General features: G+C 32.9%; 1 protein-coding gene across 16 annotated transcripts in view; it reads left to right on the plus strand.

Moving 5' to 3' along the window:
• Positions 1–24,466, plus strand: part of PHF14 (PHD finger protein 14) — a 188,229-nt gene that overhangs the window by 77,153 nt on the left and 86,610 nt on the right. For 13 of the 16 annotated variants that reach the window (XM_005667644.3, XM_084977120.1, XM_084977116.1 and 10 more), the window contains 2 exons: positions 6,642–6,692; positions 6,812–6,933. In XM_005667644.3, the coding sequence (XP_005667701.1) occupies positions 6,642–6,692; positions 6,812–6,933 (173 nt within the window). Of the gene's footprint in view, positions 1–6,641; positions 6,693–6,811; positions 6,934–17,185; positions 17,625–18,744; positions 19,338–24,466 lie in introns of those variants that run through there. The other 3 variants (XM_013979729.3, XM_084977127.1, XM_005667645.4) reach the window with 2 other exon arrangements.

The following is a 24,466-nucleotide window of genomic DNA, read 5'->3' on the forward strand; positions in this document are numbered from 1 at the left end:
AAAGTAATATCCTGTTTAACAAAGTTAAAGCTTAAGTGAGAATTTGAAAATCTGGAATATGTTTTATATATGTATGTAATTTTTTAGATGCTAGTTTAGTAGAAATAAAGGAACATTTGTATCTAGCCTATTGAAATGGCTGAAGATTAACAGGCATTCCTTATGCCCATGTCTTAATTTATTTGTTATCTTTATACTATTTTGATTAAATTATTACAGTTCTAGAAAAATGGGGTTATGTATGGGGACTTCTGATATCAGAGTTATTAAATTTATTACCAGATCTGAGTTGACCTCTGAGGTGCTAAACAGATTATGTAACCTCTATCTGTCATAGATGCTTAGAAGAAACTGACAAAAATTTGGGGAATAATCTAAATCATACTTAACTCATTTTGGCTCAGAAATCCACTGTGGGTACTTAGCTCAAGTAATCTTACTCCAGAACCCAGAGGCTCCTGCTTTACTTTTTACCTCTTCAAAATTCATTGTTTTTATTTTATTTCCAGGGATATGAAATAAAGAGAACAAGGAGTAGTCAGAGATTCAGGATTTTACTTATTTCGAAAATTATCTATGAAATGAGTTTTATAGCATTTATTATGTGAAATGTATTATATTTTTAGGCTTATGGTTATAATGTTAAGTGAAATTGGTCATGATCTTTTTATTCTTCCAGCTATTTTCCTAACCTTGTTAATATAGATTAAATTAGGTTAGATAAAAATAAACTCTTAAGACCAATTGACAAGAAGGAAAAACACTCATTTTTATGGTCACCATTCTGTCTGTTGTATGTTGATAGCCAACAAAAACAGATGGTGCTTTGTTCACACCTTGTTTATATATGTAACATTTTTCATTTGAATATTTTATGAGCTTTAATATATTATTGTTTTAAGTATGTTGTTTTATTATTGAAAAACATACTTATTTTTTAAGAAATATATGTATTTATATTGAAATACGTATGTATTATATACACATATGTATTATATTGAAGCATTTTGAATGACTGCCAGATAGCTCTGACATTTATTCCTAAACATAAGTCTGAAGATATTTTAGCTTGACAGAGGTCTTCACAGTTTGACTTAACTGTCCTAATTAACAGTAAATTTGGAATTTTACTCATGAACAAGCATTTTTCTTTTTATATGTAAATTACAGAGGAAGACATTCTTTATGTTTCATCTAAACACATATGGCTTATTTATTGTCACTTGTATAAATGTTGATTTGTCATCCAAAAGATGTGTTGAATTTAGAAATTTAGACAGAATAGTGCACAAATGAATATGTGAAATTAATCTTAGTGATATTAAAGAGGTTGAGAAACTGTCTTCTAGTTTTAAATTTAGTTCATTCGTTAAATGTATCATTCTAGCCTTGGGAAAATCATCATGCATCTGACTTAATTACTAATTAAAATAACCCCAGCTATAAAGAATTAATTAAAATTTGTTACATGTTTTCTAGACCCCTTGCTCAGTAGGTCGGGAATATGGCGTTGCTGTGAGCTGTGGTGTACTTTGCAGATGGCTCGGCTCTGATGTTGCTGTGGCTGTGGCGTAGGCTCAGCTCCAATTAGACCCCTAGCCTGGGAACTTCCATATGCTGCAAGTGTGGCCCTAAAAATCAAAAAAATAAAAAAACAGAAAACAAGCAAACAGAAAAATATGGATGAGTCAAGATTTGGAGTAATTTTCAAACTTTCAATTACTTTCAATAGTTTAATAATTGAAAACATAGGCAGGTTTGGAAATAAGCCTCAGTCGATTATTATTATTTTTTTTTGCATTTGAAAGTTTTAGATTATATGTGATAAATTCTAAAGCACACACTTTTTAAATGAAATTTTTCCTTATTCCACATGCTGTTTTCTGCCTCCTGCTTTATTTATGTTGTTTCTAAAATAGTGTCAGCCTCAGTGTTTATCAGGAAATGACCACCTGGTTATGAATACTTCTGTACATCTAAGATCAGGCAAGCTCTTTGATTATTGAAATTTGTTGTTTGAACCAAACATGTTTTGATTTTTTTTGCCTGTTGCTTTTTCTTTTTCTTTTTTTTTCCCATCACTTCTCCCCCTTTTTAAATTCCCTTTAAGTTTTCTGATTAACTCAAGTATACTATGTTTAAGGTATGGTGTCTGTTAGGATTGTAGGTAGTCATGAGCTACAGTGGTTACAGTTTCTGCCACTTCATTAAAACTAGGGGAAAAAAAAAAACCCCACAGCTCTCAGTGGGCATTTGGTATTGTGAAGAGTTATATTTGAATTAAATACTCTAATTTTTAATTTTTGGAAATACTAGTTGTGTGATAAATGCTAAAGAAGCTTGCTATAATTTACTTTGGTTGTGGATCATTTTGGTCATTGTACGTATAGGGTAACACATTTGGGTAGAATATAGTTTCATTTTGAAGTACTGAGGTCTCCATTGAGTATAATTTTTTCATTTACTTATTTCAAAATGTAAGAATTTTTCATGTAGGCATCACACAGTTACAGTTTATTTAAATATTCAAGTGAAATGAAAATAAGAGATTTGCTTTCTTATGGTAATTTTGCTCATCTCATTTAGGATTAAATTATTAATCTTGAATTTGTCATACAAAAAAAAAATCACTAACTTGAGAGTGGAGAGACCTGGGTTTGAGGTTGACCTCTGTCAGTTATTAGCTCTGTGATTAAGTCAGTTCCTTGATGGCTTTCTCAGAGCTTAAGATGGTATAATTTCACATTGCTTGTAACAACTCTTTTTCTGGCTGGAATTTGTTTATGTTGCTTATAATATTTAAAACTACTGCAAGAATACATTAATGATTATATTTTGGTAATATATGCATTTAATTTAAAATGACTATTTTAGATAATTATAAATACACTTATTCACTTTAAAAATAGCACTGAGATAAATATAATAAAAGGGAATTTATAACTTTAGAGAAATGTAACTGTGCCACTATGTAATAGGATCATTGTATAGCGTTATGCTTTATGATGCTAATAGGTATGAATAACTTCCAATTGATGCAATCATACCAGATGTTAAGAGATTTAAAGTATTAATCAGAAATGGTAAATAATTGTATATCTTCTTAAGAATTGAAAACATGAATGTGGAGCTTTCACATAAATACTTCAAAAAAATTGAGTGTTCAGATTATTGAGTTAATAGATGACTTATTTGTTGTTTCATTACCGAAAATATGAGTTGAATGAAGAGAAATATGGAAATGTGTGAGGACCTTTTGAGCATTCTTAGATGTTTATAGAAACTAAAATGAATAATTTGAATATTTTACCTTTGACATTGGTTATTAATTTTATCACCTTAATGAAGTGCTATATACATAAGTTATGCAAATTGAAATATAGATTAGTAGAGAAGAGTTAAGAATAGCTTAACTTTTTTTTTCTTTTGGTCTTTTTAGGGCTGCACCTGTGGCATATGGAGGCTAGGGGTTGAATTGGAGCTGCAGCTGCTGGCCTATGCCATAGCTGAGCTGTGTCTGCAATGTAACACTACAGCTCTCAACTCCATAACCCACTGAATGAGGCCAGGGATCGAGCCTGTATCCTCATGGATGCTAGTCAGGTTTGCTTTTGCTGAGCCATGACAGGAACTACTAGTTTAACCTTTTTGTCAATTATTTTATCATGTGTATTATTTAGCATTATCACTTATGAGTTTAAACCTAACCATTTATGATTTATTATATTAAAACAAGTTTATTGAGGTTTTATGTAACATATAACATATTGTATTAAGTTTAATTGGGTCTAGAAAGATGAAATAACATGGTTGTTACCGGCTTTGGCATAAATTGTGTTAGGGAACAGAAATTGAAACATAAAGCAAAGGAATGTCACAGAATGGAAGGATGAATATACAAAGGGCTAGAACTTAGATAAGTGTTTTCAATATAAAGGGCTCTTCTGTACTGATGCTGTCAATCTTATTGTGTGTGTGACTTACTTGGGATCTTGCTAAAAGGCAGATTCTAGATTCTAATTCAGTATGTTGCAGAGAGCATGAGATTCTACAGTTCTAACAAACTCCCAGGAGATGCCAGTGCTTATGAGCCATGATTGATATTTTGAAGAGCAAGGCTTATTAGCACAAGTTCTTTGGAAATAAGAATAGACATAGGGCCTGAATTTAAAACCTTTTTTTCCTAATTTCTTCCGTAATGTAATTAAAACACACTGATTGGCAGTATACATGTAAATGAATGCATAGTCTATACATTTATTTACTTTGAATGACTAATTTAGGAAACTCTTGGTTATCTGGGGCAGATTATAAAGAGTGTTCAGTTAACCATGGTATTAAATAAAAAGTGGCTTAGTATTGTAGAGAATTGAAATGACAGTAAATTAGAAAAACATCAATGTATTTATGCTTGACAGTGATTCTGTTTAGAATTATTTGGTACCTCCTCTAACTTGGGAATATTCCTTTATCTCAGTAGTCAGAAAAAGTAATTTTTGGGAGTGATATCTCCTTTCTCTTTCAATCTCTCTAAAGAGCAATGATTTTCACATGGGGTTTATGTCTTGAGAGGCTGTGTACATTAGAGATTTTGAACACACTGGCTACAAGAACTGTGGTACTTATATTACTTTTAAACATGGGTGTTATCTTCCAAATGGTAAATGTGTTCTGAAATATAGGACATTAACTTTAACTAAATAAGTTTGAGTCATCTATACCATATTTAGTTTTATTTTAACTAGAATTTGGAGACATCTGAAACCTTTTCCTCCCACTTTTTTTAAGGTTGTCAAAAATTGATTTTGTTACAAAAACATGTATGTGTAAGTGCATACATACACACTAAACACACAGAGCCACACACAGGCAGACAGTAGATGTAGTGTGAGTCCAGGTTTAGCATTTCAGCTCTTATAAGGCATATATGATAACTCATGAAAATTTATATGCTCTCAATAAATCATTACTGTGTGACATGTATGAGATGAAGTATTAAAAAATCTTTAGCCTAATTTTGTAGAACTTAAAGATACTTGTTTTATTTAAAAGTAAAGCACCATCAAGCATCTTTTCATGTGTTTTTTGGCCATCTTTGTAGAAATGTCTGTTTAGATCTGTCCATTTTTTGGTTGGGCTGTTTTCTTTTCTTTTTTTCTTTTTGATATAAAGTTGTGTGAGATATTTATGTATTTTGGAGATGAATCCCTTGTTGGTTGCTTCATTTGCAGAGAATTTTTCCTATTCTTTAGGTTGCCTTTTTTTTTTTTTTAATAGTTTCCTTTGCTGTGCAGAAGCTTTTAAGTTTAATTAGGTTCCATTTACTTATTTTTGTCTTTATTTTCCTTAGGTGAATCAAAAAAGATATTGCTGTGATTTATGTCAAAGAGTGTTCTGCCTATGTTTTCCTTTAGCAGTTTTATAGTATCCAGCCTTACATTTAGGTCCTTAATCCATTTTGAGCTTATTTTTGTGTATGGTGTTAGAAAATATTCTATTTTCATTTTTTTACATGTAGCTGTCCAGTTTTCCCAGCACTACCTATTGAAGAAACTGTCTTTCTTTTCATTGTCTATTCTTGTCTCCTTTGTCATAGATTAGATGAACATACATGTGTGAGTTTCTCTTGGTTTTCTATGCTGTTGTACTGACCTATGTTTCTGTTTTTGTGCCAATACTGTACTGTTTTGATGACTGTAGCTTTGTAGTATAGTCTGAAGTCTGGAAGCTTAATTCCTTTAGTTCTCTTGTTGGGAATGTTAATTGGTACAACCACAGTGCAGAAACAGTATGGAGGTTCCTTAAAAAAATAAAGTGGAAGTACTCTGACCTAGTATATATCCAGAGAAAAACATAATAGGAAAAGAAACATGCACCCAAATGTTCATTTCAACACTGTTTGCCGTAGCTAAGACATGGAAATAACCTAAATGGCCATTGACAGAGGACTAGATAAAGAACATGTGGTACATATATTACAATGAAATATTATTCAGCCATAAAAAAGAATGAAATAATGCCATTTGCACCAACATGGATGGACCTAGAGGTTATCATATTAAGTAAGCTGAACAGAGAAAGGTAAATATCATATGATATCACTTATATGTGGAATCTAATAAAAATGATAGAAAAGAACTTTTTATGAAACAGAAACAAACTCAAAAGATTTTGAAATTAAATTTGGGCTTTCCAAAGGGGAAACCATGGAGGCATAAACTGGAAGGGTGGGTTAACACCTATGCACTACTATATGTAAAATAGGTAACTAACAAGGACTTACTGTGTAGCAAAGGGAGGTCTACCTAATGTTCTGTGATAACCTATATGGGAAAAAAAAGAATGGATTCACGTACATGTATAACTGATTCAATTTGCTATAAACCTGAAGCTAATACAACATTGTAAATCAACTATACCCCCAATAAATAGAAGTAAAGCCTTGTCACTGTAGAGTGTATTTGTCATGTTTTTATTTCCTGTGACATAAGTTATAACAGTGTGCAATAAAACAGTACAGTATTAATTAGAAATACTGATTTTCCACGTGTTTAATTTAAGCAGTAACATTTAGCAGAGAAAATTTATTTCTATTATTAGTTAAACATTTCATATTTTTGTGGATTTTTTTCTTTTTTTAGAGAACCAGAGGACGAAAACGAAGCTTCATTCCTGAGGAAGAAAAACATGAGGTTGGAATAAGTTAAGCATATTGTACACAATCTAAACTTTGAGAAACTTTCTCTTTTAAAATAATATGTTTTCCTCATGCCCTGATTTTATGTTTGCTTTGTTATTTCTTATATGGTAGGAAAGAGTTCCTAGAGAGAGAAGACAAAGGCAGTCTGTATTACAAAAGAAACCCAAGGCTGAAGATTTACGAACTGAATGTGCAACTTGCAAGGGAACTGGAGACAATGAAAATCTTGTCAGGTAAGTTGAATGCTGAGACTTTGTCTTTAGGGGATTAAAGTTCCATCTGCATCATTTTCTCATCACAGATATAATGAGAAAAAAAAATCACAGTATAAGACCTTTTTAAAAATTTTATTTAATGGATGTAGTACTTTAGAAACAGATTTCATCCACTTATTAACCTACCATGCATGGTTCTTCTCTGGAATTAAATTATAATTAAGAGTGATAACCTGGATTTTGAACACAAGAGAATTAATTTTCCCTTGACAAAAGAAGGTAGCAGTGCTCTGAATATAGGGGCCACAAAAATAATTTGATCCAAAAACTTTGAGCTAAGATTATTATGTTTTATCTCATCTAACAATAAAACTACCAGTTCTCTTAGCATATTATGGAAGTTAAAATTTATTAGCGATAATGATAAGACATTGCTTTTTACTGACAAGAGCTTTGTTAGTACTTCCTTACCATTTTTCAAAACAATGTGTTAAATGCTTCTCTCATGAAATAAAGAAAGGTGAAAAGATGGCCTAGATAGAAAATTTTTGTTTTTTGTTTTGTTTTCTTCTTTGTTTCTTTGTTTTGTTTTGGTACTTTTAAAAAATTGAGACAAATGGTAATCAGAAATCTCAGCTGATGTGGCACAGTGGCTGTTCCTGAGGGTACAGAGGCTACTAATTTTAGCCATTTGCTTCTCTTGCTAAGATGAAGAAATTTTTCAAAGCCCTGGATGAGAGGAAGGAGTGGGTGGGTAAACAAAAGGAGACTTCATTTAAATGAAGTATCACTCTTTCAGAGGACAGTGACAGAAAGAATATTTTAGTATATTACAGGAACCCTTTCTGATTTCTTTCAAAAATTCTTTTGATAAAGCCCTAATACATTTATTTAGGGCACAAAAATTAAATGTTTCAAAAAGAGTAAGTTGACAAAATGTGTATTAGTCTTGCTGTAAGATTTTAAATATTTGCTTCCAAAATAATGTAATTTATTTGCCATTAAAATATAATTTGTTTTAATTCCTCAAAGATACGTTGTTTTAAATGCAGTGAGTTTTTTATACTATCATTTAAGAAGATAATGAGAAAGTAAAATCTTAGTGAAGAATTTACAACACACTTCAACAAAGTTGAGAAAGTTTATAATATTAGCCCACTCTTTTTTGAAGTAGTTTGCGTAGAATGTCGGGAGAGCTCTCCTAGAGGTTAAAAATCATTTAAGTTTAGGCCAAATTAGTTCTAATATCAAAATATATACATGAATAATTCTGTTTGCAATATAATTTTCTAGTATATGTTAAAAAAGAAATCCCAAGCCTTTAGTATAATGGAGTACATAAAACAGTAAGGCAATAAAAATTAAAAAAATCATAAAAAGTCTTATTAATGAACAAAAATTGAGCACAGAATAAAATTTCTTTGGAGTTGAGGGCAGCATTGTGGGACATGATCATTTTGAAACAGTAGTTAAAAAATTAAGAGAGGTAGTTACCCTCTTTATACATACTTGAACCTATCTAAACATTTAATGTGTAATTTTTTTAAGATGGTAGGTTGATTTAGGCCCTTTTGCTATAGGACCTATGTATTTTTGCCAGTTTATTTATTTTATTTATTTGGCCATGTATTTGAGAAGGACCAAGGAAATAAATACAATTTTTATTTTAAAAACCATTTTATTATAAGGGCATCTCGAAGACATTTATTGTAGTTGGTTTTTTAAAAAATAGGTATCATCTTTCTTTGATCCTTGACAAGATTTTTAATTATTATTAGAATTTTCTATCACTTATTTAACTAGTTTCTCTAATGAAATATTTATTCTTAATTACAATATTACCACATTGCCGGTGTCTGGGATTTTTGTGAAAGTCTTGTGGAGGTAAAGATATTTTTGTGACTCTAGAAATGATGGCTATACAACATCTTCATTGGTTTTGCCTTGTTAAGAAGGTAACATCACAGATTTTCTGCAAAGGTTTTGAAGAGGTAATGAAGAGGAAATTAAGTGTTTTCTAAATATTATATATTAATGTTTCTGAGGACAAAATAAGCTGGATATAAAGCAGTGCCATACAATGTTTTTTGGTTATATTGCGATTTTTAAAAAATATATATATTTATATATATGTGTATACATACATATATACATATATGTTTGTATGTGTAAGTACACATTGTGTTTAAACTCTTGGATTAAAGAACTTTATTTCATATAGAATTTCATGTATTCAAAAAGGTAATTTTATAAGCTAATATCTGCTTTTTCCCCGAACATCTCATTTATTTTGTAATTGGCACCATCATTGTTTGCTAACACCCTCCCTAAAGCCCTTACTTTTATGATTAATTTGCATGTTAACTATTATGTACACATGCTATTTTTTTTTAAAACTTTAATTTTAAGGCATTTTAAGTTAGATTTTATTTTCCCTAAAGATATATTTCAGTGCTTGGCCAGAGATACATTATACTTATTATGTATGTCTATTATATTCTCTTACAAAATTAAACTTCTTAAGTCATAATTTAATAATCTTTTATTGAATTTCCTCAAGTTTCTTTGAATTAATGTACATGACTCACTAGAATCAGCTGTTTGGCAGCGTTGATTTGAAACCACACTTCTCTATGTAATTCAGGCTATATAAAAAATTCTTATTGTTTTCCTTGCTTTTTCAGTTATTTGTATATGTGTATATGTTAATTTATATGTATAATTTTTCATATCACTGCAAAATTACATTCTATTTATCAGTTAACTATAGTAGTGTGTTGCAACTGTTATTCTCTGTTTTTCCTCAGTTTTTGTCAGGCCTCTGGCAAGTAATTTAGCATTTCTGAGCCTTAGTTTTTGCCTCTGCTGTACATGATCAGAATCATACTGTGTTCCATTACTAAAGGCTTTGTGTATAATTCCTGGGTGAGAGTACATTCTTTTCTTTATAAAATAGTAGGGCAGCAGTATTATTTGATAATTCAAAGAACGCATATATGTGGGCTCTGAACTGTGGGTTCCAATTGATAAATATGTTATAGTAATAATAAATACTTATGTTTTATCTTTCAGAGAAGTACATTTCCTGTTTTTGTACATAATTATTCCTGCAGTGTGGGCTACAAAAACTTGAATTTGTTGAAACATGTTTTCTAAAATGATTAGACTAAACTATTTCCATTCAAAATGGGAAATAGGAAAATTATCAAGGTCTTAAAGAGAAAGATGGTTTATGGTATCTTAGGGGTTTTTTAAAAAATATTACTTCCTTTTCTGCCATCGACTTTTTAAACTTACTTTAAATTTATCTATGAAATTATAATTGAATATATATTCCTTTATGTTATTTAGTACAATTAGACGCCAAAGGCCAAATTGAAACCGTCTTGGAATTTTAAGGTCTTTGGGGCATTTATCTCTCTGTATAGATGTTCTTTGTTGGAGGTACGTTTGAGCCCTTTGCGATATCTTACGTGATTTTGCTTCCACAGTTCCTGGGACATTTAATACTCCGTAAATGCTTGATAAATGAATGACTATGCCACATAAGTCATGACTGATTATTCTTTGCTGAATTAATTATAAAATTTACTACTATAACTTATTCTTAGACTAAATTTGTCAGTCTCTATAAGTATTTGACAAAAATGTTTGAGGCTTAATAAAGGAGGATTACTTTTATGTCACTAAAGAATAGCAGATGAGTTTTTTCTGTGTATTTGATAAAGAAGTAGGAATCACAGATTCAAGATTAGTTGATGCATGTATATGAAAATGGAAATGAAGTGATTTCTTGAACATATTTAATTTTCAAGAGATAGATTTTAGAGTTAGGTGGGCCTTTGTTCTCCACAAGTCTTTTTTTTTTTTTTTTTTTTTGGTCTTTTTGTCTTTTTTGTTGTTGTTGTTGTTGCTATTTCTTGGGCCGCTCCCCGGGCATATGGAGGTTCCCAGGCTAGGGGTTGAATTGGAGCTGTAGCCACCGGCCTACGCCAGAGCCACAGCAACGCGGGATCCGAGCCACGTCTGCAACCTACACCACAGCTCACGGCAACGCCAGATCGTTAACCCACTGAGCAAGGGCAGGGACCGAACCCGCAACCTCATGGTTCCTAGTCGGATTCGTTAACCACTGCGCCACGACGGGAACTCCACAAGTCTTCATCAAACTATCAAATTAAAAATTAAACTAAACTTTTAGGCCTCACTTTTTATCTTAACTGTGTAAACTCAGTGTGACATCCTTTGGTACTTTATGGGAGATAGGAGAGACAGAAGTTTTCCTAAAACTAAGAGCCTTAGACTCCATTGGTCCACTTAAATAGCATCTTTAATTTTATTTTGTATTGTGGCGCTGCTTAGAAACATTAAGGGTAGGAAATGATCTGTGAAGCTGTTTTATTTTATAGCCAAGGCATTACCATTAAATGCTTGCATATTCCCCTCTCATTTGAGTATATGGCAAATTATGTAAGTATTTAACCATTTTGGTTACAAGATTAGGATGTTTGTTTGGTCTGTTAACAATGTTGTTAGAACTTTTATTTATTTCACATTTTAAACATTAGCTTCTCAGTGCCTCCCTCCAAACCAATTTTGATGGTATCATAAATTATTAGGAGCACCATCAAGAATTCATATTTATCAGATTTCATTTTAAATATTGGTCTCTTTGGTAATTCAGATTTTTAAATTTTTAATTGCCTTTTGTTTTAACTAGTATAGAGGCTTATAAATTGCTTGGGTCATAGTTGCAGGGGTGTTTTCTCTCAAATTTGAATAGACAAAGAGAGAAAGGCTTAATTGTAACTTTAGTTACTATATTCATAGAACATAAGATCACTTTAAGTGGCTTGTTTTAAATTAAAAAAATGAAACCTAGTTTTATTTCTTTTAAGGACAATTAAGACTTCATTTGATAGATTGCCAAAAACAAATAGAACAAGTTATTTTGGTTGTGCACTTCCTAGTTTACTGTTTCTTATGCAGTTGATGACATAATAAACAATCTTAATGATAAAATTTGCTTATTCGTGTAGGAATGTCATATGATTATAAAGTGATGGTACAAATGTATGTTATTTGGATACTTATAAATTAAAATTTAGGGAGTTCCCATTGTGGCTCAGTAGGTTAAGGATCCTGTGTTGTTTCTGTGAGGATGCGGGTTTGATCCCTGGCCTCACTCAGTGAGGCCTCAGCTGAGCCCCAGTTCAACTCCTAGCCTGGAAACTTCTATATGCCACAGGTGTGGCCATAAAAAGAAAAAAAAAAAAAGAAATTAAAACTTAGAAACAAATAGAAATTTTAAATGATGTGTCTTCTTATTAAATTTCAAATTGTCAAAAATATTTACTGCAGAGAGACATTTCTGAATAATCATTTGTTTCTATCCCGTACTTTTCTAACAATTTCAAGGATAGGTTTTTAGGTTTTGTTTTGTCTTGTCTTGTAACCCTGAGTCAGTGATTAGCATAGTACACGTTGCTGTATTTTTAAGGATTGTTTCCAAAGTTTGAATTTCTGATGTTTCTTTCAGTTATATGTGGCAAAGTATATCCCCTCAAGTCACCCTGATGTCCTGTGTGGTATACCTCTTCTTCAAGTTTTTTATTTTTTTTAATGATTTTTATTTTTTCTATTAAAGCTGGTTTACAGTGTTCTGTCAGTTTTCTACTGTATAGTAAAGAGACTCAGTCACACATACATATATGCATTCTTTTTCTCACATTATCCTCCATTATGCTCCATCATAAGTGACTAGATATAGTTCCCAGTGCTGTACAGTGGGATCTCATTGCTTACCCATTCCAAAGGCAGTTGTTTGCATCTGTTAACCCCAGATTTCCAGTCCATCCCACTCCCTCCCCCTTGGCAACAACGAGTCTGTTCTCCAAGTCCATGAGATTTTTTTCCTGTGGAAAGGTTCATTTGTGCTGTATATTAGATTCCAGATATAAGTGATATCATATGATACTGTCTTTCTCCTTCTGACCTACTACCCTTAGTATGAGAGACTCTAGTTACATCCATGTTGCTGCAAATGGCATTATTTTATTCTTATTTATGACTGAATAGTATTCCATTATGTATATATACAACATCTTCTTAATCTAATCATCTGTCGATGGACATTAAGGTTGTTTCCATGTCTTGGCTATTGAGAATAGTGCTGCAGTGAAGATAGGAGTACATTTATCTTTTTCAAGGAAACTTTTGTCTGGATGTATGCCCAAGAATGGGATTGCTGGGTCAGATGGTAGTTCTGTATTTAGTTTTCTGTGGTACCTCAATACTGTTATACCAGTTTACATTCCCACCAACAGTATAGGGGGGTTCCCTTTTCTCCACACCCTCTCTAGCATTTGTTATTTGTGGACTTATGAATGATGGCCATTCTGACTGGTGTGAGGTGGTATCTCATAGTAGTTTTGATTTGCATTTCTCTAAAAATCAGTGATGTTGAGCATTTTTTCATGTGCCTCCATCTGTATATCTTCTTTGGAGAAATGTCTATTCTGTTCTTTTGCCCATTTTTCACTTGGGTTGTTGGCTTTTTTGCTGTTGAGTTATATAAGTTGTTTGAATATTTTAGAGATTAAGCCCTTATCAATTGCATCGTTTGAAACTATTTTCTCCCAATCTGTAAGTTGTCTTTTTTTTTTTTTTATGGTTTCCTTTGCTATGCAGAAGCTTGTCAGTTTGATTAGATCCCATTAGTTTATTTTTGCTTTTATTTCTGTTGCCTTGGGAGACTGACTTGAGAAATCGTTTGTAATGTTGATGTCAGAGAATTTTTCCTATGTTCTCTTCTAGGAGTTTGATGGTGTCTTGTCTTACATTTAAGTCTTTAAGCCATTTTGAGTTTATTTTTGTGCATGGTGTGAGGGTGTGTTCCAGTTTCATTGATTTACATGCAGCTGTCCAGTTTTCCCAGCACCACTGCAACCGAGCACCAGCCATTGTTACTCTCACTCCCCTGGGAACACACCCGCCCTGCTCCTGCCACTGCCAGATGCTCTGGGCAATGCCCAGATGCTTGATCACTGTCCCTTCCCAGGACCCTACAACTAGGAGCAGCCTGTGCAGCACCTCCTGTGTGGGTTAAGCAGAACAGGGTGCTTCTTGCATGTTCTACAGGTGGTGGGGGCAAACCACCGCAGTTATTTCTGACTACAAAGGTGGGCGTGACCTGCCACCACTAGGAGTCGTTGAAGAGGCACCACTTGTGGCCCCAGTCAACTCAGAGGGCACCACAGAGGAGGGCATTGCCACTGAATACCACCTGTTGTTCTCTGTTTTATTTATCCTTGTACAGCTCTCAGTTTCTTGCTCCAAGTCATTGAGCAAGGAACGCCCCCTCATAGTGATTAGTGCCTTGCACACATCATACAAGGAATCATTGGCCATGTATTAAATCTTCCTAATTTTTATATTTAATATAAAATATATTTTAATAAACATCTCATCTAAAATAGATGTAATGTAAAAGACAAAGTAGCACATCAAGATATCTCAGAAAGATAAACTTCCTATAACTCGTAACCTGAAGTAATAGGCTACCTAATTCTTTTAAGAGAGTTCACATCTAAAGGGAAGATAAGCGTGGCATTCTAAATCAAAATTGATGAATTATTAGGAATTATTTGGACATTTAAACAAAGGAATAGAAGTTCCCTTCTTGGCTTAGTGGGTAATAGACCCGACTACTATCCATGAAGATACGGTTTAAGTGTGGCATTCTAAATGAAAATTGATGAATTATTAGAAATTATTTGGATATTTAAACAAAGGAATAGGAGTTCCCTTGGTGGCTCAGCGGTTAACAAACCTGCCTAGTATCCATGAGGATGCAGTTTCAATCCCTGGCCTCTCTCAGTGGGTTAAAGATCCGGCACTGCCATCAGCTGTGGTGTAGGTCATAGACGTGACTCGGATCTCGCATTGCTATGGCTGTGGAGTAGGCCTGCAGCTATAGCTCCTATTTGACAACAAGTTTGGGAACTTCCATATGCTGTGAGTACAGCCCTAAAAATAAATGAATATAATTATGACATGAAACTTTATTTTCTTAGATTTTTAACCGTTTAAAAAGTTTTTCTATTTACTTAATTTTTAAAGTAACCGTATAAGAAAGAGTTTATAGAAACAACTTTTCAAGGAACTGTCATACGAATACCAAATAATATCATCATCTAATATTTAGCTAAAATTAAAATTCAGTGTAATTAGGAACACTTACTTCTTTCATATTCTGGAGTGTTTAACATAATGATGTCTCCATTTTGAGAAAATATTTTTAAATTTTCACTTCGTTTAATAGTTGATTTTTAAGCTTTTTGATATCTTTTAAAAAACAAATTACCTTATTAAATCTACTATTGGAAGTTTATTATAGGTTTTTGGAAAACCTGGTCATTTAATTAATATTAACTTCAAAAAGTCCTACTTAATTGAATCAGCTTAATACTAGAAGTAAAATTCTGTAAGAATGCCGATATCTAATATATGAATAATGCTAGAAGGTTTAAAGAAAATTGATTGACAAAGATATTTTTCTTTCCTTTTTTATCAAACACAAGTAGTACAAAAAGAGCAAATATAACTATTTAAAGTTTTATAATGTATAGTCTTTGCCAATACGTTTTTTTTTAAATAGGTATTTTGATGAAATACAATTTTAGTAATTTTGATGTCAACAAAAAAAATAAAAAATCCAGTTAAAAAAGTGGCTGTACCTACATAAAAACTTAATCACCTGTGCTTTGTTTTAATGTTTTAAAATCCAGAATGTGTAAACTACATGGAGAAGCAACAATTCAGCTTCCCAAAAGAAATTCTAAATTAATGATGAAACAAAAGCTGGAATATTTTCATGGAAATTTTTTTCCATTTATTAAAATCTATTTATAAATTGTCCAATAATTTTCTTTTAAGTTTCAGGACACTATATTTACTTGTTTGTTCAAGCTTAGAATATGTGCAAAGTAGTTTCAGAATTGCCAACCCAAACCACTGCAAAAAGTAAATCTACTTAGTTGTTTGAGTTTGGGGGATATGGGTAGGGGTGTAATGTACAATGAAATGTATAAATGATAAGTGGATAAATTGGTGAATTTTAATGAATGCAGGTACTCATGTAACCTCCATTTCTATCAAGATATAGAACATTTTCATCATTACCAAAAAGCTGTGCCCTTTCCTAATCAGTACCTCTTCTCAAAGACAACCAACTGCTTTTCTCTTTTCTTTCCTGTGTTGACTGAAAAAAAAAGCTCAACCTGAAAGTTGATAATTAAGTTTTATTTAGCCTACCAAAACTAAGGACTTAAGCTCAGGACATAGCCTCTCATCTCTGAGATACTGCTTGGAAGAGCTAAGAGAAGAGCCAGGATCTGTATATAGGAGTTTGGTAACAAAAACCAGGCAGTCAGAACATCAAAAGATTACTGTGGGTTAAAGAAAACCGGACTCTCAAGTTAATGAATTTGGCTCTTTTCTAAGTATGGGAAAATGCATGAGTCTAGGCTCATTGAAGTCATTCCTTTGATGTGCACCTGAGCTATTGTAGGGTCAGTATCCAGTTCCTTCCCATCTTGAGTCCTCTTAGGGTTCACTGTTGCAAGTGACTGCTGTGGCCCAAGGGCTTGGCAGCAGGGCAGGAAGCCCATTTCTCTCCTTAATGAGTTTTCTCAGAGTCCATCCTTCAGGTGCTGCAGTGGCTTGAGAGCTGTGTTAACCTTTGTTTACTGATATAGCAGGCAAAATTTTTTCATTCACATCTATAAGTTGGCTCTTACAGAATTTCAGACAAATGGTATGTTTAGTTCTGATGACAGTCATTTTAATGAGTGTGTGAGGGAACTCTACTATGGGATTTTCAGGTGCTCATTGTTTGTATGCCTTCCTTTATGAACTAATTCTTTTGCTCATTTAAAAAAATATATGGTACCACTTATATGCGGAACCAAAAGAAGATACAAATGAATGTATTTATAAAACAGAAATAGACTCACAACATAGAAAGTAAACTTATGGTTGTGAAAGGGGAAAGATGATAGGGAAGAATAAATTAGGAGTTTGAGATTAACATATACAAACTATTATATATGAAATAGATAATAAGGACCTACTGTATAGCACAGGAAACTACTCAGTATTCTGTATATGGGAAAAGAATCTGAAAAAATGGATATGTGTATATATGTAATTGAATTGCTTTGCAATACATGTGAAACTAACACAATATATATATTTTTTCTTTTTTTAGGGCCATGCCTGCAACATATTAAGTTCCCAGGCTAGATAGAGGTCAGATCGGAGCTGCAGCTGCTGGTCTGTGCAACAGACACAACAGTGTGTGATCTGAGCTGTCTGAGACATACATCACAGCTCATGGCGATGCCAGATCCTTAACCCACTGAGCGAGGCTAGGGATTGAACCCACATGCTCAGGGTTCATAACCCACTAAGCCACAAGGGGAACTCCCCTAACACAATATTTTAAATCAAGTATATCCCAATATAAAATAAAAATTAAATTGAAAAAAAATTGGGTTGTATGTTTAGTATTGAGTTATAGGAGTGTTTAATGTATTCTGGATTTAAATCCTTTTACAAATATATGTTCTTCAAACATATTCTACTTATCTATGGCCTGCCTATTCATTTTCTTATTTATTCTTAATAAATAATAATTTTCTATATTATTTACTTGTTTTATTGAAGTATAGTTGATTTACAAGGTGGTGATAATTTTTGAAGTACAACAAAGTGATTGAGTTATACATGTACATAAATCCATTCTCTTTCAGATTGTTTTTCCACATAGATTATCACAGGTATTGGGTAGCATTCTCTGTGCTATACAGAAGGTCCCTGTTTTCCAATCATTTCATATACCTCAATGTGCATATGCTAATCCCAAACCCCCAGTCCATCTCCCCACCCCGACCTGTCCCCTTTGGTAACCATGTTTCTCAAAGCTTTTGAGTCTGTTTCTGTTCTGCAAATAAGCTCATTTGTATCCTTTTTTAGGATTCTACAAATATGTTTGTCTTTCACTGTCTGACTAACTTCACTTAGTATGATAATTTCCAGGTCCAGCCATGTTGCTGCAAATGGCATTATTTCATTCTTTTTTATGTTTAATATTCCATTGTATACATGTACCACATCTTTATCCATTCCCTTGTTGATAGACATTTACATTGCTTCCTTGCTTGGCTATTGTGAATAGTGCTGCAGTGAATATTGGGGTACATATATCTTTTTGAGTTATGATTTTCTCCAGATAGATGCCCAGGAGTGGGATTGCTGGATCATATGGCAACTCTATTTTTAGTTATTGAGGAACCTCCATGCTGATTTTCATAGTGGTTGTACCAACATACATTCCCACCAGCAGTGTAAAAAGATTCCCTTTTCTCTGCACATTCTCCAGAATTTATTGTTTGCAGATTTTTTGATGGTGTAAGGCGATACCTTATAGTAATTTTGATTTGTGTTTCTGTTATAATTAGTGATGTTGAGCATCTTTTCATGTGTTTTTTGACCATCTGTTTTCTTCTTTGGAAAAATGTCTATTTAGATCTTCTGTCCATTTTTTTATTAGGTTGTTTGGTTTCTTAATATTGAGCTGCAGGAGGTTTTTGTATATTTTGGAGATTAATCCCTTGTTAGGTAGTTACTTAATTTGCAAATATTTTATCCCATTTTGTGGGTTGTCTTTTCATTTGTTTGTGGTTTCCTTTGCTCTGCGAAAGTTTAATTTGGTCACATTTGTTTATTTTTGTCTTAATTTTCATTGCTCTAACTTTACACCTAAAGCAACTAGAGAAAGAAGAACTAACAAAAGCAGTGTGAGCCGAAGTGAGCAGAAGGATAAGAAATCATGAAGATCAGAGCAGAAATAAATGAACTACAAATGAAGAAAACTGTAGGAAAGATCAATAAAACTAAAAGCTGCTTCATTAAAAAGATCAACAAAATTGATAAACCCTTAGCCAGATTCAAGAGAGGACTCAAATCAATAAAATTATAAATGCAAAAGAAGTTACAGTGGACATCACAGAAACACAAAGGATCATAAGAGACTACTGCAAGCAATTTTATGCCAATAAAATGGACAACCTAGATGAAATGGACAAATTCTTAGAAAGATGCAATCTTTCAAGACTAAACCAGGAAGAAATAGAAAAGACGAACAGACCAATCACAAATACTGAAATTGAAACTGTGATTAAAAAATTTCAAACAAACGAATGTCCAGGACGATATGGCTTCTTTAGAGGAGAGTTAACACTTATCCTTCTGAAATCCTAACAAAAAACTGCAGAGGAAGAAATACTCCCAAATTCATTCTATGAGGCTACTATCACCCTGATACCAAAACTAGACGAAGTTGCCACAAAAAAAGAAAACTACAGGCCAGTATCACTGCTGAACATAGATGCAGAAATCCTCAACAGAATACTAGCAAACTGAATCCAGCATTGCATTAAAAGGATCATATACCATGATCAAGGGAAATTTATCCCATTGATGCAAGGATTTTTTTTTCAATATCTGCTAATCTAGCAATGTGATACGCCACATTAGTAAATTGAACAATAAAAACTGTATGCTCATCTAAATAGATGCAGGAAAAGCTTTTGACAAAATCCAGTACTGATTTCTGATAAAAATAAATAAATAAACCCTCCATAAGATGGGTGTAGGTGGAACCTACCTCAGCATAATAAAAGCCATATATAACAGATCCACAGCTAACATCATTCTCAGTGGTGAAAAGCTGAAAGAATTCCTCATAAGATCAGGAATAAGACAAAGATGTCCATTCTTGCCACTTTTATTCAGTATAATTTTGGAAGTTCTAGCCACAGAAATTAGAGAAGAAAATGAAATAAATAGAATCCAAATTGGAAAGGAAAATGTAAAACTATAACTTTTTGCAGATGATATGATACTATACCTGGAAAATCCTAGAGAAGCTACCAGAAAACTGTTGGAGCTTATCAATGAATTGGGTAAAGTTACAGGGTACAAAATTAATAACACAAAAATTATTGCATTTCTATGTACTAATAATGAAAAATTAGAAAGAGAAATTAGGGAAACAACCCCATTTACCGTCACATCAGAAAGAATAAAATACCTAGGAATAAACCTTCCTAAAGAGACACAAGATCTGTGCCCTGAAAAGTGTAAGATGCTGATAAAAGAAATTAAAGGTGTCACAAACAGGTGGAAAGATATACCATGCTCTTGGGTAGGAAGAATCAATATTGTGAAAATGGAGTATACTGCCTAAAGCAGTCTATGCATTCAGTGCAATCCCTATCAAATTATCAATGGCATTTTTCACAGAACTAGAATGAAATATTTTAAAATTTGTATGGAAACACAAAAGATGCTAAATAGCCAAAGCAATTCTGAGAAAGAAAAATGTAGGTGGGGGAATCAGGCTCCTGGACTTCAGACTATACTACAAAGTTGCCATCATCAAAACATTAAGGTACTGGCATTAGACAGAAATATAGATCAGTGAAACAAGATGGATAGCCCAGAGACAAACCCACACACCTGTGGTCAACTAATCTGAGAGAGAGACAAGGATATACAATGGCGAAAACAGAGTGTCTTCATTAAGTCATGCTGGGAAAACTGGACAGCTACATGTAAAAGAATGAAATGAGAACGTTCTCTAATACCATACACAAAAATAAACTCAAAATGGGTTAAAAATCTAAATATAAGACCAGACACTATAAAAGCCTTAGAATAAAACATAGGACAAACACACTCTTACATAAACTGCAGTAATGGTGTTATAAAGGGCAGAAGTTTTGGAGTTCCCTCAGTGGTGCAGTGGGTTAAGAATCAGACTGCAGCTGCTTACTATGGAGGTACAAGTTCGATTCCTGGCCTACTCTTCAGTGGGTTGGAGGATCCTATGTTGCTGCTGCTGTGGCATAGGTTGCAGCTTTGGCCTTGATTCAATGCCATGGGTGCAGCCATAAAATAAAAAAAATTTTTTTGAAGAGCAGAATTTACTGATTTTACTAAGTCCACTTCAGCAAGTTTTTATTTTATGATTATTGCTTTTGTTCCCTATTAAGAAGTTTTCGCCTAGGTCCAGGTTACAAAGATTACCTTTTTTGTTTTTTTCTAGAAGCTTTATGATTTATCTTTGATATTAAGATTCATAATCCATCTGAAATTAATTTTTGTTTATGGTCTCAGAGTTAAGGCAGTCATTTGTTTATTATCCCATGTGCGTTTGCAGTTTTCTAGTTCCATTTGTTGCAAATACTTGCCTTTCCACATTAAGTTGCTTTGGTGCCACTGTTAAATATCATTTTACTTTTTAATTTCTAGACCTTTTATTCTATTTCATCAAACAGTGTATTTATTTCTATGCCAGTACCAATTGTCTTTATTGTTAAGGCCTTATGATAAGCTCTTTTGTTATTCCGGATCCTTTGTGTTTTTATATGAGTGTCTGAAAGAGCTTTCCATATTCATTAGAAAGAAAGCCTGAATATGATACTTCCCCTCAAAAGAAAAACACAGCCAGCAACAACAGCAGTAAAAACATGTAAGTTGGACTTTATTTTAAATTAAAAATGTGTAGCAAAGGAAAGTATCAACAGTGAAAAGGCAACCCACAAAATGGGAGAAAATATTTTCAAATCGTACACGTTATGAAGGATCATTATCAAGGGTATTAAAAGAACTACAAATCATCCACAACAACATGCAAAAAAAAAAGCCTGATTAAAAGTGAGCTAAGGACTTGAGTAGATATTTCTCCAAAGAAGATAAACAAATGGTTAATAAACATATGAAAAGGTATTCATCATCATTAATCACTAGTGAAACTTCTTCAGATCCATTAGAATGACTATTATTTAAAACAAAAAACAAGAACAGAAAATAACAAGTTTTGTGAGAATGTGGAAAAAAGGGAAACCTTGTACACTGTTGGTGGGAATGTAAAAACGGTAGTACCCCCACTATGGAAAACAGTATGGTAGTTCTTCAAAAATTTTAAAATAGAATTACTAAATAATCTAGCAATTCAACTTCTGGATATATACCCAAAAGAACTGAAGGTAGGAACTCACAAGAGATACTGTAAATTCATATTCATGGCAGCATTATTGGCAGTAGCCAAAAGATAGGAGCAATCTAAATATCCATCAACGAATGAATGGATAGACAAAATGTGGTATGTGTGTACAGTGGGATATTATCCAACCATAAAAAGGAAGGAAATTTTGACACATTCTGTTATGTGGATGAAACTTGAAGCTCTTATGTTGATTGAAATCAGCCAATCGCAAAAGGACAAAAACAAATGTTGTATGATATTACTTAATATGGGGTACCTAGGGTAGTCAAATTCACAGAGACACAAAGTAAAATGGTGGTTGCCAGAAGCAAGGTGAGGTGGGGAGTTAGTGCTTAATGCATATAGTGTTTCAGTTGAGTAAAATGAGGAAGTTCTAGAGATGGCTGATGATGATGGTTGCACCACAGTGTGAATATACTTACTGCCTCAGAACTGTACATTTAAAAATTGTTAAAATGATAAATGTTATGTATATTTAACTACAATTTTTCAAAAACAAGTCATACTGGAATTTTGTTTAATATTGTGTTGAATATGTAAATGAATTTCAGGAATATTGACATCTCAGCAGTATTGTCTTCTGATCCATGAACTTGGTATATCTATACAGTTATTCAGATACTTATTTTTTCTCATCGATGTTGTTGTAGTTTTCATTGCACAAGTCTTGCATGTATTACTGAATGTATTCCTAAATATTTAATATTTTTGATGCTATTATGTAGGACATTTTTAAATATGATTTTTAAAACCAGCAAATATTGAGAGCTGGTAGGTGTTGTGGTAGTCAATTAGGACCATAGGCCAAGGTGAAGGGTACAGTTAATTTATTTATTTGTTGCAGTAGCATAGCAATAAATAGGTTCTGATTCCTCAAATGTTCCATTTTCCCCCACTGAATAGCACTGGATAAGGGTCGTATGATCAAGGCAGATGTGGGATTGGAGTGGGGCATTAATGTCACTACTGATGAAGCCCTGGACGGAAGGCTCTTGCTTGTTTAATGGATCCAGGGGCTGGAGAGGAGGTACTGAGTCAGTAGAGAAAAGTGTCTTTAAGTGCCCCTAGTAGGGCAATCTTGGCAGGGGTGCATGAGCAAGTGTTTCAGTCTAGCTTTTGCATCCTCCATGTAAAGAGGCCTCAAAAGTTGCACCAACCTTGGAATCCTAGGATCAACCCTCCAAGTCATTAGGTATTGTCTCTTTTGAAAAAATAAATAAATAAATAAAGTGAGTGTGTGTGTGTGTGTGTGTGTGTGTGTGTGTATATATTTGCATTTCATTTGTTAATATTATGAAGACTCCCCCCCCCCAAGAGGAAGGCAATTGAATTGAAAGAGTCACTGTAAAAGATTGATAACATTGTTTTTTTAGTGAGATTTCTCTTTTTAACTAGTGGGGTTTTTTAAATTTTTTTTTTTTTTAATTCAAGTAAAGGTTTTGTGCCTGTTCTTGAAAGTATCATTCTGTTCATTTCTTGTTAAGTCTTTATCAGGTTTTGTTACTGGGTTATACTGGATCTTGAAAAGTTTTTATTTTTTCAAAGCATTTATTTAAGGTAGGTATTATTTCCTCATTGAATTTTTGTTGAATTCCTCAATGAAACCACCTGGTCCAGAGTTTTCTTTGTTAGAAGTTTTGGTAATTCAGCTTTTAAAATAGATAATAATGCTATTGAAACTTTTTTATTTCTTCCTGTGTCAGTTTTGGTAAGCTGTGTTTTTCAAGCAATGTATTTCTTATCAGTTGTCAATCACTTCTTTTTCTTTAGTCAGGTTTATCTTTTGAATATACACTTACAGGTATTTACTGCTATTTGCTGACTTTTCTGCTTCCTATAATATTTTGGATCATATTCACTTCTTTCTTCTAAGAATAGGTCAGTGTTTACCTCTTTCATGTATCCTTTCTGACTCATGTGATCCCCTAATGACCTTTTTCTTACTTTGATAGTTCTTGGGACCCACATAAAATTCCATACCATGCTGTCATCTACTTGTCCAGAAATTGTCTATCAATTTTTACTTTTTTCACTAAATAAAGTCAGGACTTGACCTCCCATTTATTCATAATGATTCATATAGTCTAATATATTAATATGGCAAGGCAGTTAATTCAGAATAAATGCTTATTAAATTACTTACTGATAAATTGCTAAATCTTTATGCATTGCAGCTTTATACACTGAAATACTGTCTAATCTCTTTGAGGGCAGGGACATTTCTTTAAATAGTTCTTGGTTTATTTGTTTTATTAATTTTTAATTATTAGAGACAAACTTAAAGTAGTATGTACATGTTGCAAACAATTACAAAAAAGAGTAAGTAAATAGTGGTTCCTGACTGACTAAGGATTACTTCACTGAGAATTGGGAGATCTTAACTAGTACTACCTTGTCACTTGCTAATTCTGTAAT

This window comes from Sus scrofa, chromosome 9 (assembly GCF_054392235.1).
Source record: "Sus scrofa isolate SSC_HxYL_T2T_F1_AM1 chromosome 9, Sscrofa_HxYL_maternal_Yorkshire_Landrace_v2.0, whole genome shotgun sequence".
Taxonomy (NCBI): Eukaryota; Metazoa; Chordata; class Mammalia; order Artiodactyla; family Suidae; genus Sus; species Sus scrofa.